Source organism: Hypomesus nipponensis, chromosome 15, assembly GCF_054491055.1.
Source record: "Hypomesus nipponensis isolate SF chromosome 15, ASM5449105v1, whole genome shotgun sequence".
NCBI classification, from domain to species: domain Eukaryota; kingdom Metazoa; phylum Chordata; class Actinopteri; order Osmeriformes; family Osmeridae; genus Hypomesus; species Hypomesus nipponensis.
In genome coordinates, this window is record NC_140375.1 from 6,266,448 (window position 1) to 6,282,500 (window position 16,053).

The window sequence follows — 16,053 nt, forward strand, 5'->3', positions numbered from 1 at the left end:
TCCCTCTCACTCTCATTGTCTCTCTCTCTGTCACTCTCACTCTCATTGTCTCTCTCTCTGTCCCTCTCACTCTCATTGTCTCTCTCTCTGTCCCTCTCACTCTCATTGTCTCTCTCTCTCTTTCCCTCTCAGATTTTCATTCTCTCTTAAACCAATCTTTTTCTCGTTGACTGTGTCTCCCACTTTGGCTGTCTCAATATTTGTCCGTCTCCTTGTTGCCACCCTCTATCAGACTCTCCAGTGAGCTGTCCCTACGCACAGTATCAAATATGATAGCTGCTGAAGACTGCTGGTGCCAATAGTTAAACACAGGCACACACACACACACACACACACACACACATACACACACAAGCTCTCAGTGGATCCTCACTAAAAAATCTCATGCCAAAAGTGTGTGTGTGCATGTGTGTGCATGTGTGCGTCTGCAGTTTGGGCCATTACGGAAAGTCACTCCTCAGCAACCTCCAACCTCTCCCTGTTTATGGTATGTGCTCACTGCAAATAAATGTGTCTGTGTGTGCATCTCTGTGTGTGTGTGTGTGTGTGTGTGTGCATGTGTGTGTCTGTGTGTTTATGTCTGTATGTGTGTGTGTGCGCATGATTCCTTATGGAATATGAATTACATGATTAGGGAAGGGCTCATTTACTCCAAATAAATTATTAATAAATTGACACCAGAAAGACACAGATGCAGCCCAAAGATCTGACATGGTCCAACACTGCCACCTGGTTGTGACAGAGTGACGCTGAGTGTTTTTTATTTTCTTTATTTTTCATCGTCACTTTCTTGATCCTGAATGGAAATTCAAGCAGCACCCTCTCTCATAACCATTGTGGGGTCGCAGGTGAGATTGTCCCCGTTAATTGAGCGCACCTTGAAAATTAGTAATGGGAAGAAAAGTAAACACTACCCAAATGAGTTTATTTGTTCATCCTGATTGACGGAATCTGACTAACTCTTTATAATAATAGTGGTCTTCAGACTCAAGTATGATGCAATTCTGATTGATATTATTTATAATTGATTCACATCAGAGAGCACCTTCTTCTTGTACAGCAAGGGAGATCTCCATAGCTGTACTGCTTGACATATCCTGAAGAGGGCGGCAGAGGCCAGTGTGAGAACTGCAGCCTTTAGAAACTGTACCCAAGGAAGAGGATAAGAACAAACAGAGTGAGGAATGTAGTTTTATTGATTCAACTAATACAGTATCTGTCAAGCACAGTTTGTGTATATTGACTGGCTTACCCATTACTTTTTATCATGATTCTTCTGTCTGGATCTCACACCTGTCTGGTGTGAGGCGCTAAATGGTTTTATAATGATACAGCACAAAGCACAGCCTACAGCACATTACAATTGTCAGTTAATGTGTTGGCAGATGATAATGAACCCATTCTAGATGATTAGGAGTTACACATAGACTCACAGAGAAGCATGTAAAAGCACACATTGATCATTTGCTATGGTGAAGGTCTTCTATGGTGTTACTTTGACTATTATGCATACAAAACAGTTAAACTATCAACCCTCTGACTTTGCTAATGGCTTGCCGAGTACTCTGTAAAACATCTGTGTTTCCGTGTACTCAGAAGTAATATAATGGGAGGTTGTCGATGATATGTTTTTTTCAACCCCATTAGTGCTAAGAGATTTATCTCCGAGTAAAACAGGGTTGTGTCGTGAGGAGGAAAGATACAAGGAGACGTCAGAGAGCATTTAGGAAGGAAAGGTAGCAGGAGAGGAGGAAGACCTTCTGTCTGTCTGTCTGTCTGTCTGTTTGTGTCTGTCTGTCTGTCTGTCTGTCTGTTTGTTTGTCTGACTGTCTGTTTGTGTCTGTCTGACTGTCTGACTGTCTGTCTGTTTGTGTCTGTCTGTCTGTCTGTCTGTCTGTCTGTCTGTCTGTCTGTCTGTTTGTGTCTGACTGTCTGACTGTTTGTGTCTGTCTGTCTGACTGTCTGACTGTTTGTGTCTGTCTGTCTGACTGTCTGTGTGTCTGTCTGTCACACACACATGCTCTCACACGTATCCTCACACACTCACATGCATGTATAACGGGGGATATCGCGCAGCACATCAATCCCCCCGATCTTTCCCTCACTGGTACTCGATTCCAGGACCTCTGACTTGCAGTATGACTTCTTACCAGCTACATTAACAAAAAGCTAGCACAGGTTGCCTGTAAAGATACTTGAAGAGACTTTAACAATCGACATCGGCTACACATACTAACACACACACACACACACACACACACATGGTCCTTGTCCCCCACGCACACATAGTGTTTTTTCGTGTTGCTAGGAGCTTCACTAGCTAATAGCTTCATCACAACATTTTTACAAACTACAGCGGTAACAGGAGAGAGTGGTACAGTAGGCTATTCTTATTTACTTTTCCATGTTAGTGTGTGTTGGTGATTGTTGTACGCGGGTATCTTTCAGTAGCCTTGCCTAACAGTATCCTTGTTGTGGTTTGTGCTTCTGCTTCATGGGCTTCTTCTCTGAATGTGAGTCCATGATCCCGCAGTTTCTGTAACAAATACAAAAGAAACATGCATGTGGTTTTAAGCTTCAGAGGCATGCAGAACACAAAATCATAAAAATGAAGAAGAGGGAGAGAAGACGCCTAGGAGGGAGTAGTCTACGAATCAAATTTGCTCCCGCCTCCATTCGCGAAAACCTCAACCCTAAGATAAAATATTCATACGGCTACAGACACTGCCAGCCATACCCTGCCTCAGAAAATATAACAAATATTATATGATATTTTTAAACATAAAGCTAAGGTTAGACGATATTTATATATATTTTTTATTAAGGATTATACGTTTTATTTCCAATAGATTAAATGACTTTCACAGCGCAACAAGAACCGAAAAGGGGGATGCCAGCTATCCGCTTGAGCATCGCGGGATTGATGCTTTTTATGATGGGTAAGTAGCTTAGCTAAAACAGTCAGCCAGTCTTTCCAGGATTTTGATTTGGTAGCTGCATGTTTTTTTTTTCATCACGGATGAAAAGTGGGTTTCTAGATGTGTGTGTGTAGCCTAGCCTTTGTGGCTGTGTGTGTGTGTGTGTGTGTATGTGTGTGTGTAAATAGGCTATTTATCTTTTTCTTCCATTTGTTTTCTAACGAGGAGCCGTCTAAAAGTCTCGTATTTTTTATGTTGATAGCCTATAGTCTCAAAACCGTTTCTCGAGACACCTGTTATCTGTGCGGCATCTTCAAGTCCATATACAGCCTGCAAGCTCAATATCTATCACCAATCAATGAAACCGCAAGAGACTTGCGCTCGTTGTAACACGGAGATAAACACAGCAGCCTATATCAAAACAATAAAAGCTTGACCTAGTTCTACTAGACTACAACGGAGACAGCACAGTAGGCCTAGCCAAAAGGGTATCGATACGTCCGTGGCACATTCATCTATTTACGACTTTTAGTGATTTATTTGCTTGGATACAGTCTACAGTAGGCCTATAGCCTTTGAACCATCACCCAGATGGACCGATCGCGGCTACAGGTTAATAATATGATGTGTGTGTGTGACAGCAGGTTCGGAAGGTGGATGATCCTGTGATTTATATAGGCTATAATCAGAAAATATCTGATAGTCCCGCCTAACATGCAACTGGACCGTGAGGAGGCACGCATTTCCCGGTAGCGTCATCATTTAGCTCTGACAGTCTCGTCTGTTCGGTTTTCTCCGCGGTCCGTCCTAATCGCCTTCCTCCCCTGACCGAGGAAGTCTCTCGCTCCAGGTTTTTTTTTTTTAGGCGCGTCATACAGACTACTGTTGCACCAACCATTTGCAAACACTAGGAGGGGCACTGACTCTCAAATTGCATAGACCTAACAGTTGATGTGATCGCATCTTCCCAGGCGATGAATAAACATTATTTGTTTCCATGACAACAACGGATGATTGCCTGCATTTTGGAGATGTGATGTTGGTAACCGAGGTGATATGATTGAATCTTATGGTGCCTGCAACAGAACCAGATCTGGAAATGGATTCCAACACACACCACAAATCTACAATATAAGTTACAATAGAACCATCTGAATTATTCAACATAGAACAGACCAGTTTAATCAATAAACTTAAGGTTCCCTATAGAGCCCGACAGTGTGAGATTAATTTGTTCCATATAAAAGTTTAAGGTGTAATCCTGAGATTCAAGATATTGCTCTTTCAGATTTATACAGCTGCAGTTTGAAACCCTGGTCCTTTCTGACTTAAAGCTTGTGAGTCTGGAAATGTTAAACAGTGTTCAAATAACCCTAACCGGACTCTATGACTTGAACCATTTAGACAAGCCAAGATCACTTTTGGAAAGTTTCACAGGTTCCCATTTATTTCCATATCCATACGCAAGACAAAACACAGCATCAAACTCATATTATTGATTTTAAACTTGAACTGGTAATAACATGTTTGTGTCTGATTTGAACTAAGGCCCTCAGAGTACAGTGTCTCTTGGTGACCACCAGGGGGCAGACTGTGGCAGTAAAAACTGTAGCTGTATGTGGATCTGCTACCGTATCACAGCAGGTCCCATACTCGACATATGCAGTGATGGTATCTGATGATGTCTTGTTATGAACTGAGTGAGACTTCCCACCCCTTACACACACACTCACTCACTCACTTCCACGTGCGTCACACACACTCTAAATGTTTGTATATTAGCACAACACAATACACACACACTACCATCTATAATCTATCTTTAATGAGTTATGTTTGTGTGTGTGTGTGTTCATGTGTGTGCGTTTTACCTATGTTGTACAATGACCTTGAGCATGGCAAATGGAGCCAGGATGCTGGAGAGGATGATAGGGTGGGAGGGGTGGAGGAAGTGAGTGTGGGGTGAGGAAGAGAACGAGCGAGGGAGGGGTAACCATGGAGGAATGGAGTTGGGACAGAGAGGGAGGGGCAAAGGGAGAGACAGAGGGAGGGGTGGAGAGACAAGGCGAGGGAAGGAACGTAGCAGGACAGAGAGAGGGAGGGGTGGAGGGACAGAGGCAGAGATTGTTATACTGCAGTATTTCATGTCCTGTGAGAGCAGTTAAGAGTCACAGCAGTGTTTGTGCCTCTTCCTGCTCACATCCTCTGTCTATCTCAATACTCTGCCTCTCTGAGGCTGGTCTGTCAGGGACATAGCATAGCTAGCGCCAGGCATACTGTGTTAACTGCTGACTCTGCATGCACAACTGCTTAGATGTGTGTGTGTGTGTGTGTGTGTGTGTGTGAGGTCTGTGTGTGTGTGGGTTCCCGACGCCCCCCCCCCCCTTCCTATGAGCAGCAGCAGCTGTACTGCAGCACGATACGAGGGAGGGAGGGAGGGAGAGAGAGAGAGAGAGAGAGAGAGAGAGAGAGAGAGAGAGAGAGAGAGAGAGAAAGAGAGAGAGAGAGAGAGGCAAGGAGGGAGACTGCAGCAGAATGGGAACTTGTCCAGAAACAAACACTGCACACTGCAGAGAGAGAGAGAGCTAAAGAGAGAGAGAGCTAAACAGAGAGAGAGCTAAAGAGAGAGAGCTAAACAGAGAGAGACTGAGTGGGAGGGAAACAGAACGAAGGGGAGAGAGGGAATGGTGCAGAGCCCAGCTCACAGACCCAGCCCCGCACACACTCAGTCCATATACCTCTTAGCAGAGTTTATGAACACAGTCCATATTCCTCTTAGCAGAGTTTATGAACACAGTCCATATACCTCTTAGCAGAGTTTATGAACACAGTCCATATTCCTCTTAGCAGAGTTTATGAACACAGTCCATATACCTCTTAGCAGAGTTTATGAACACAGTCCATATTCCTCTTAGCAGAGTTTATGAACACAGTCCATATACCTCTTAGCAGAGTTTATGAACACAGTCCATATACCTCTTAGCAGAGTTTATGAACACAGTCCATATTCCTCTTAGCAGAGTTTATGAACACAGTCCATATACCTCTTAGCAGAGTTTTTGAACACAGTCCATATTCCTCTTAGCAGAGTTTATGAACACAGTCCATATTCCTCTTAGCAGAGTTTATGAACACAGTCCATATTCCTCTTAGCAGAGTTTATGAACACAGTCCATATTCCTCTTAGCAGAGTTTATGAACACAGTCCATATACCTATTGGCAGGGTTTATGAACACAGTCCGTATTCCTCTTAGCAGAGTTTATGAACACTCAGTCCCTCTTAGCAGAGTTTATGCATTCTGTGGTGCAGCCGTCCTGAGGGTATGTAGAGAGCAGAGTATTCATCCCAGGGATGTGTTATGTATCATATTACCTCTGTATAAGTGTTGCCAATCATGGGATAATAAACAGTTTATGGTTAATTCATCAGTGTTTAGATGACCATTTAACTTTTACTTTAACACACACAACTTTTACTTTAACACACACAACAACAGCTCACAAAACACACACACACAACTCAGGGCTGATGACTGCATGGCCAGTTTTGCAACAAACAGTGAACCTCCCCTTGCCTGTGTGTCTAACTCCCCTAGCATCCAAACTGGAGGTTCTGCTCATGGTTCTCATGTTCTGGTCTTCTTTACATTCTTGCTGTTCTTGCTGATCCAGTCTACAGTGGAGATACTCTGCTCTTGTGTTCCGTTCTAAGGCTCAGGTTCTTGATTATCTGTTCTCAAGCTGTTCTCTTTCTTGATGTTTGGTTCCAGCTGTACCTGACCCAAAGAAAAATAAGAGGTTCTATTATTGTGATCTAGTTCTAGCATTGGCTTCAGTACTTATGTTCTGATGTCCATGTTTATGGACTTACAATACACAGGTACTTATTCTTGTTGGTAAAGCTCCTTTGGACTTTCTGGTATTCTAATGTTTGTATGTTTTGGTGGTGTGGTTCTAGTCGGTCCTGGATCCAGTATGGACGTTGTGGCTCCTCAGCAGATCAATGCTCTGAACGGAACCAAGGTGAAGATCACCTGCACCTTCAACTCCTGCTACAAGATGGAGAGCAGCAAGTTTGTCATGAACTGGACCTTCCAGGAGACTCGTAATGACACAGAAGAGATGGTAAGGGACCACTTACCCTTTGACTCCTAGAAGTGATTCCTGGCAACCCTGACCCTGAAACCCTAAATCACACCCACCAATAAATATATCCTGAAGGTCAAATGAAGGTTAGACTTTTTCTCTTTTACTCTGCCTCTCATCTTATCTTTCCCTCTCTCTCTAACCCTCTTCCCCCTCTTTCTCTCTCTCCCTCTTTCTCTCTCTTTCTCTCCTGTAGTTCATGGCCTACAACCATAAGAAAGGAATGCTGCCGTTGCGAACTGAGCGTTTCGGTGACCGGGTGGTGTTTGCCGGTAACCTGGACAAGAACGATTTGTCCATCACGCTGTCCGACGTCCAAATGGAGGACGAGGGAATCTACAACTGCTACGTCCGCAACCCTCCAGATCGTATCCAAGGAAAGGGAAACATCCAGCTGAACGTGGTGACGGAACGTAGGGACACCCCTACCTTAGTTCATGCCTCTCTCCTTAATTAATCCATCCTCCATCCATCCTTCCAATATTTCCTTCATTCTGTCTGCCCCTCTCTCATCGCCCTCACTGGCTTGCTGGATGTGTGTGCGTGTCTGCCCTACCTGGAAAGGATGACTCAGTACTATCCACTCGTTTACTTATTGATGAACCTGCCAACCCCCTCTCTCTCTCTCTCCCTCATTTTATCGGTTCAGTTCCACCTCCCCGAGACTCGACTATCGCCGTGGCGATTGGGGCAGCGGTGGGCGGGATCCTGGCGTTGCTCATCCTGTCGATGGTAGTGGTGAAGTGTCTGCGCCACCACAGGAAACAGGAACTGGTGTCAGAGGAGCAGAAGATCGAAGAGGAGGGCAAGCTGGACCCAGAGGGAGGCGCCGAGGAAGGAACCAAGTGAGCCATTCTCAGACTAGACCTCGGTCTGACTAACGAGTCGGTCCTCCTTCATAACTACCTCACTGTTTCCCTCTTTCTCCTCCACTTTCTCCTCCTGGTGTCTTCCCTCCTGTAGGATAGCTAGCTCCCAGAGATGTTTCTCCCTCTGCTCCACTGATGTCTTTCCTAGACTAACTCCCAGAGATCTTCCTCACCTTCCTGCTTCTTCTCCTCTGCAGTCTCTTCCTCATCCTTCTTTCAAATCCTCCTCCTCTTCCTTCCTTTCTTCTCTGCTCTGCCTGTCATCTTTTGAGATTTGAGTCATGAGACTTATCTTCCTACGACTGTCTACGCTGCTGTCCACCCTTTCCTGCAGCTCTGACTCCAACACCTGCAGGGCTGTAATGGGGGATAGATACACTTCACCAGATGTGACCAGATCATTCTAAATACCAAGTCAATCTCAAGCTTTTCTTCTTGTTTTTTTATTTTATTTTGTGAACCAGACAGTGATAATCTGATGGGTCCTGAAGTCCCATGCCTCGGCAGAGCTCCGCACCCTTCATAACACTGGTAAACATCGCTGGTGTGCTGTGGTGGTCATGTGATCCCACTTAGCCAACCAGGAGTGACTTTTCATCTGTGTTCTCATTAATATTTATTCCCCAATTTGAAGGAGCAAAAGTCTAGATTGAATCAGAGAAGACACAGCTTTACTTGGAATACAGGGACTAACTCAACTACAGTTGAAAGTGTTTCCTCAACCTTTCTATGGTTTACATAAACTTGATTCATTAATAATCAGATGTGCACAGGAATCAATACATCAATAGTATTCTTTCTCAGTATTCCAAGTGTTATCGTAAAATGTTGCTCTAATTTAGTCAAGTTTGCTCCTGCAAATTTGTAACTGCAGTGTTTCAACTTCCTGTCCGTATCTGTCTTGACTGTGTGTATGTTCCAATTAGCAAATCAGGGCAGAACAGGATATCGTCCCCACCAATCCTTATATTTTAGCAAGATAAGACCTGCCCAAATTAAATTAGTTTTGTCCACTGGGATGAGGGTGGGAAGATGTCTTGGTCCCCCTTGTGCATTTGGAACATGTAACACAAGTCAATATTTACTTCTGACTCTTCCTTTTTCTCTTACTATCAAGACTTGTGTTGAACTGCTTGGTATTGCTGCGGTAGTACTGCTTGGTTACTAGAGCGCTTGTGTGTGTGTATGTGTGTGTGTTTTTAGGTTCATCTCGCCATGTGAATGTGTTGGTATTTGTGATTTTGCATGTGGCAGTGTTCTCCTGAACCCTGTACAGCCATGAATCCTCTAGTAGTAATCATTTTAGTTTACATTAGTAACGCATTGTTCCCTTCGTCTCATACTAGTAGTACAGTTGCTTTTATTGAATGTGAATATTTTGACAAGTTCTTTTTTCCTGTTTAGTTTTTTTCTTCCTCCTTTGTCAATATCTAAGCAGACCTGTTTCTTCCTGTTCTTCCTTCCTTCCAACTCATCATCAATCCATCAACCCATCCTTCCCCTGCAACATCCATCCGTTCCTCCATCCATCCCTCTCTGTCCATCCACCCTTCCCTCTCTCTCTCCATCCATCCATCAACCCTTCCCTCTCTCCATCCATCCATCCATCCATCCACCCCTCCCTCTCTCCATCCATTAACCCTTCCCTCTTTCCATCCATCCATCCACCCATAAATCCATCCCTCCCCTACCTTCAGACATGCGTACTCCTTGCCTGAAGATGTATAGTGAACCTTGCTTGACTCATCACCCAATCACCAAGCTCCTGACCTCCCTCACTCTCCCTCCCTTTTCCCGCCCCACTCCACCCCCGCCCCTATCCTCTCCCACTCTCCCCTCCCCCTGCCAGATGAGATGACTACCATGTGAAGCCCCAGCCGCACTGCCCTAGACTCCCAGTCCTCCATCTTGTTTCTACTGTATGTGTGAGAGGAGGAAGATGACAGACTGGTAACCAGGTTCCACCTACAGCCTTCCTCACCATTTTGTTCTCTTTCTGTGTCTAATACAATGGAGAAAGAGGGCATGGATAGTGTGTGTGTGTGTGTGTGTGTGTGTGTGTGTGTGTGTGTGTGTATGTGTTCGGGGGGGAGTTGTGTGTTTGTGATTGCTTGTGATACTAGGTGTGTGTGTTTGTCTTTCTAGTCTTCTCTGGTGACTCAGATGTTTGAGGTACTTTACATGATGGTCTCATCGTTGCAGCCCATCCTGCATTGCTTGCACACACACGTTTTCATGTTTAAACTATCATCACGTAAACTGTCTACTGTTATGGATGAACTGTAAATGTATTTTATTATGAATGAAGGCGGAAACATCCTTGATCAAGTTATACCATGCATTAGCATGCAATTTACTATATCACCTTGCGACAGACCACAGTCTGGCCAGCATGGAATCAGGCCTCTGTTGTTTTCATGAGATATGATGTACCGTACTACCGAAGGAACCGTCTGTAAAGTTAATTTGTCTTCACAACTGCCAGGAGCGACTTTTTAACCTCACTTCCTGAAACGTCGAAATCACGCATCATGTTTGCACCATTAAAAGGCAAGGCTAATTATCAGCATAAACCATAAATAAATCAAAATATAGAAACAGAAATATTATGACAGCCCTATGTTCACCACAAAAAAAAGTATCAAAATCTACCACACAAGCTAGTAATCACCAAAAATATAGGCTAGCATTTATCACAAATACAAGTTTACATTCAGCACAAATAAAAGTGCTAAACGTCACCTAATATACAGGTAATATACAAGTATTCACCATAAAAAAGGCTAGCAGTAACTCCAAAAATAGGCTAACATTCACCACAAATTCAAGTGCTAAAATTACTCAAATACAGGTAACATTATCACAAATACAGGCTAACAGTAACCTTAAATACACTGCTTTGGAATCGTCCTAATTTAATTATGAGTAACAGCAATGTGAACGACAATGTTTCGTCCAACAAACACTTTGAGCATGATCCTACTAGCCTAATATAAACGTGGGATTTAAAATAACTAGCCCTGTTGGGTATCACTTGTTGGGTACCACAGTACATCTGTGCCCAGGAGCTCCTACCTCCTGCTAGGAACAGTCTGTCACTTAACAGCCAAAGGTTCCTGTTCTTCCACAACATTCCCACTCATGAACCCTTTTCCTTTAGATTTTGTTGATTTTAACTGGTATTTACATTTTGATATTGTTGCTTTTTATACCATTGGAAATGTGAATGCTGTTACTTTGTGTTGGTAGTGCAGTAGATGCCATCAGGACGAGCTGGTTTCAGATTAAGGTCTAGAACTCGAAACAGGGAATCTTGGTGGTAATATGACTGGCATTCATAACAAGCCACAGCAGTCTGTGGGTCACAACCAAACCAGTCACAATTCAACTTTACAATCCAAAGTTATGATGGTAAAATCATAGATTGTAGTCTACTGTCATGTTGCACAAGACGCACATCCTGATACAAAGCTTTATGGAAGGTAGGTTATTGAGATTTGTAAATTTAGCAGGGTTACCATCGCTAATTAGCTTCACAGATGGGGTTGTTGAGCTGAAGTGAGTTGTCTGTAGGCCAGTAAGCTGACCCTGGGTGGGTGGTTTCAGCTTGGTGACAGGGTAACTATGGGAAACAGTACCAAGCATATCTGACATGGTTCTGAAACATTGCTTTGACAGTCCAAATGCATGCCCTCTTACACTCCACTCAACATCCAATCATGCTTGTGCTGCACTGTGTCTATTTTAGAATATATATAAATATAATCATGTTCGTATTTTGAAATAAAAATTATTCAAGAAAAATATTTTCCTTGTTTTCGTTTTTGGTAACTGGGCTTAGGACTAAGGTTAGTTACAGTGGCTGCCGTCCCTGTGTAACTGACTGTATTTCCACCAGAACTCTGCATCTTCCTGGATAATGCAGAGGTATGCACATAACAGCCAGGCTAGTCATCAGCTATCCTTCGAACTGCGGACTACTAGATTGAAAGTTACCTAGATTCCAGAGACACTACTCCCACAGTAAACAACTTATGTTGTAAATTTGGTTATAAATTGCCTATCTACACTCTTAACTGCCAGAATACTGTCTAATGTTTAAGTACATTATTACAGTACATTATTACACTCACTGTTAACATTGTATCTTATATTAATTTAGTAGGCACTTAACTATTTATGTACCAATAACACACTGCAGTATTGTTACAATGAGCTGCAACCAGTAAACATACCAATTAACACAGTTGAATACCAGACTACTGTCCCATTAAAATACAACTGCTACATATGCAATACCGCTATCAGTAGTAACAATAATACAATATTAATAAGCGTTATAGAAAAATTAAGATTAAGGCCTACGCTTTTGGCATTTGCTGCTTTCTTTGTTAGTGACAGTTGAAGAGAGACAGGAAAGGCAGGGGATAGAGAGGAGATTACATGAAGTGAAGGACCTGGTCTGGAATTGAACCCATGGCCTTTGCGGCAAGGCCTCAGCCCAAGTGGTACTCATTCTTTCCAGTGACCACAGACGACTTAAACTAACAGTCTCTGTGAAGAACTGCAGAACACACTATCAGACTACTGACATTGTAGAGTCCAATCCTAAAATGAGCAGCTCACTGTAAAGGGGAAGGGGAAAGAACTGCAGTTCTGTGTCGTATCTAATCAGCACAATAAGGCTCGGGTTGACATTGTCGGGTCAAATTGAAGTTTGACGCAGAAATAAATGACATTTAACGACAGTATACCACACCTCCCACACCTCCTTTAGGCAGAGTGCCACAAAAACATAGAAACACCTAACAATACATTGATCATGCAACTAAACTCACGGATTTCACAGCATGCCCGAGTTAATGTTCACACAGTATGTTGTCATGTAAATCAGAACATTTAGACCGATAATCAACTTACATTATATTTGACATTACATACATCCAAAGCAACGTATATAGAGTAAATAGAGTGTATAAATAGTGCAAATAGTGCACATAAATAGTGCACATAAATAGTGCACATAAATAGTGCAAATTAAACTCCTGTCAGAACTCACCAGCTTTGTCGAGGCAGCACAAGGAACCAACCCCGTGACAAACTGAGAAACGGCCGTCCCGACCAAGACAGACCGAGGGAGAGAGAGGAGGGAGAGACAGTAGCAGGACAGACAGAGTGAGAGAGGAGGGAGAGAAACAGTAGCAGGACAGACTGAGGGAGAGAGAGGAGGGAGAGAGACAGAAAGCATGAGTGAGTGAGCGGGAAGAGGTGGAGGAGGCGTAGCGGAGAGCTGCAGAGAGAAAGCATTCACGTCGTCCTCCACTTAAGACTGTCTGGAATGTGTTCATCCACCGGCACGCTGCCGGAGAGAGAAGAGGGGGATGGGGGAGGACGAGATGGAAGTGAGTGAGGAGCCGTGTGTGGTGTCCAGAGGGCATGGAGAGAGGATGGGAGGGAGGGAGGGAGGGAGGGAGGGAGGGAGGGAGGGAGGGAGGGAGGGAGGGAGGGAGGGAGGGAGGGAGGGAGGGAGGGAGGGAGGGAGGGAGGGAGGGAGGGAGGGAGGGAGGGAGGGAGGGAGGGAGGGAGGGAGGGAGGGAGGGAGGGAGGGAGGGAGGGAGGGAGGGAGGGAGGGAGGGAGGGAGGGGCAGTTCTTGCCGTTCCTTCTGCATATCCAGGGACTGGTCAGGGTCACTACTGAAGTCGCCAGGCAGAGCTGACTGCTTTACTGCACCATGTGACTGGGACCAATGGGGGGAAGGGAAATATAGAATAACTCTAGTTGGTGGTGAACCCATACGGAAACTTTCTCTCCTGTACTGTACTTCTCCTCTGTACTCCTCCTCTTTCATGTATTCCTTCCTCTCCTCCTTCTCCTCCTCTCCTTTACACTGCAGGTTATTAAGGGAATTGCTTTCTTGGCCACCGCCCCTGCCCCGCCCGGCCATTCCCACCTTCTTCCCTCTCCTCCCCCATCCCTTCCTCTCTCTCCCCCCTCCTCCCTCATCTCTCCCCCCTCCCTTTCTCCCTCTCCCCCATCCCTTCCTCTCTCTCCCCCCTCCTCCCTCATCTCTCCCCCCTCCCTTTCTCCCTCTCCTCCATCCCTTCCTCTCTCTCCCCCCTCCTCCCTCATCTCTCCCCCCTCCCTTTCTCCCTCTCCCCCAACCCTTCCTCTTCTCTCTGTCATGTGATGCCGCATTATGTCCCCCAAGGTCACATTGCCAGGAGAAGAAATAAGGTGTGTGTGTCTGCCTTTGCGTACGTAGTATGCATATTCAGGCATGCGTGCGTGCTTGCGTACGGGTGTGCGTGCCTGCGTGCCTGCGTGGGAGTGTCATGAACAGTGGCTCTGTGGGGAGGGGTGGGATGATAAATCAAGCTGCCCCACCTGCCACCTGGCTTGGGTCCCTCATACTGTTAGACTAGTTCTTCCATACAGCCCCTGTCCTCCTCTTTGTATTCTATGTGTAAGTTAGGCTTGTATTTAATACTGATAAAGAACATTGTTTAAAGGGGCATCTCACTTGATTGTCAATTGACCAGACTGAGATTCATTCTTCCACGTATAGTGCCTCTAGTACGACTCTTAACCTCCCCAGCTTGTAAGAACGTTCTCTCAGCTCCAGTAGAGTGACTTTTGACCTTTGACTAAACGTCAACCCCCACCAACCCGACAACATGGCCTTTCAACCTCCTGCTCCACTCTACTCCTCACCCTCTGTGAGTCTCTTCCTCACCCCTCTCTCTCCTTCCTCACCCCACTCCCTCATAGCTCACCCCCGGGTATCAAACAAACCGCTAACGGCATGAGTCATTGGACCCTCTCTCTAGGGTGGACTAGGAGGGGAGAGGGGGTGGTAAGGGGCTCAGAGGGTGAAGAAATCCACGTAGAATTGACTTTTGTATGTAACATTTTTTTTCCGCCATTTGCTTTTTTCTATCCATGCTTTTTAAAATAGTTTATTAGGCCGGATCAGTTGTGGGTTAAAACATGATATGTTGCAAAATAAGGTGCTGAGCCTTTTGGTCAAGCTATAATTACACAGTGTGTACCCCCCCCCCCCCCCCACACGCACACACCATGCCCAAGCCTATCAATAACTGCGTGTTACTATCCATGCCCGAGGGTCAAATATCTGAGCTATCTGATAGTGAGGGGGATCTGACAGGCTCCTCTCCCCTCCTCACCCCTCCTTTCCTCTACTCTCCCCTCTTTTCCTCTACTCTCCTCCTCACCCTCCTTTCCTCTCCTCTCTTAGCTTCTCCCCTCCTCTCCTTTCCCTTCATCTCCTCTCCCTTCCCTTCTTCGTCTCCTGGTCTATCCACCCTGCTCCTTCCCTGGGCTTGCTCGGCTAAGGGGGAGAACTGAGAGAAGGAGGGGGGAGAACATGGGTGAGAGAGAGAAATAGGGATAGAAAAGAGATTGGGAGATCAAATATAGAAGACAGTGTGTGTAACTTGGGGTTGGGGGGCAGTGTTTGGGGAGAAGCCATAAGGAATGCTACATTTAGCCAAAATAAAATGTAGGTGCACAGTCAGGTGGAGAGACTGCAGAAGAAGGGAGAGGTAGCAGGAACAAGGGATGAAGGAATGGAAAAGGAAGTGAGAATGGTCTGTAACCTGTAATACCAGTACGCCCAGCCTATAGCTCTGTCCACTTACTCGTGAAACCAGTGACAACCCCCCCTCTCCCCCTCCCACACACACACACACACACACCACACAGCTGAGTCAGCGGAGTCAGTGTGTGTGTGTTTGTTTCTGTGTGTGCGTGTGTCTGCATACATGTTTTATAGCTTTTTTAGCCCCCAGGTGCCCCCTCCTTCTGCCTTCCCCGCTCTTGCTCTGGCTCTCTCTCCCCCGTCTCCCTAGCTCTCTCTCTCCCCCCTCTCTCTCACTCTTTCCTCTCTCTATCTCACTCTCCGTCTCCTTCTATCTATCTCTCTCTCTCTCTCCCTGCAGTAGCTCTCCTCGTTCTCTCCTTTTTGCACCGGCAGGAGAGACACACGCACGCACGCACACATCACCATTCTCCCTGCCTGCCTCCCTGCCTCCCGCCTGCCTGCCTGCCTCCCTGCCTGCCTGCTGCCTGCATTCTGTGCTGCGTTGTTCGCTGCCTGCC

At 45.3% G+C, this 16,053-nt stretch overlaps 1 protein-coding gene and 2 long non-coding RNA genes across 11 annotated transcripts in view; 1 reads left to right on the plus strand and 2 right to left on the minus strand.

Annotated features, from left to right (window-relative positions):
* Window positions 1-760: 760 nt before the first annotated feature.
* Window positions 761-16,053, minus strand: part of LOC146257181 (uncharacterized) — a 15,765-nt gene continuing 472 nt past the window's right edge. The window contains exons 2-6 of one of the 4 annotated variants that reach the window (XR_014729870.1): window positions 12,994-13,293; window positions 6,791-7,106; window positions 1,253-6,695; window positions 1,046-1,144; window positions 761-877 (exon numbers count right to left, since the gene is read on the minus strand). This is a non-coding gene — a long non-coding RNA (uncharacterized LOC146257181). Of the gene's footprint in view, window positions 878-1,045; window positions 1,145-1,178; window positions 6,696-6,790; window positions 7,107-12,993; window positions 13,294-16,053 lie in introns of those variants that run through there. The other 3 variants (XR_014729869.1, XR_014729871.1, XR_014729868.1) reach the window with 3 other exon arrangements.
* On the plus strand, window positions 2,289-11,738 carry scn2b (sodium channel, voltage-gated, type II, beta). Of its 6 annotated transcripts, XR_014729866.1 has the most exons (7): window positions 2,289-2,374; window positions 2,850-2,939; window positions 6,878-7,044; window positions 7,262-7,478; window positions 7,715-7,910; window positions 8,399-8,465; window positions 9,784-11,738. XR_014729866.1 is itself a non-coding variant. In XM_084673509.1 (5 exons), the coding sequence occupies exons 1-5, from the start codon at window positions 2,855-2,857 to the stop codon at window positions 9,785-9,787; spliced, it is 669 nt and encodes a 222-aa protein (XP_084529635.1). In that variant the 5' UTR covers window positions 2,733-2,854; the 3' UTR covers window positions 9,788-11,738. The 6 variants fall into 6 exon arrangements, 3 of the variants coding, with proteins under 3 accessions (XP_084529635.1, XP_084529634.1, XP_084529632.1); XR_014729867.1 differs by lacking the exons at window positions 2,289-2,374; window positions 9,784-11,738 and adding an exon at window positions 9,632-9,759 and having other exon boundaries at window positions 2,735-2,939; XR_014729865.1 differs by lacking the exon at window positions 2,289-2,374 and having other exon boundaries at window positions 2,736-2,939.
* Window positions 10,204-12,983, minus strand: LOC146257183 (uncharacterized). The gene is made up of 2 exons (XR_014729872.1): window positions 12,378-12,983; window positions 10,204-11,556 (listed from the first exon to the last, which is right to left on the minus strand). It is a non-coding gene; the product is annotated as an uncharacterized LOC146257183 (long non-coding RNA).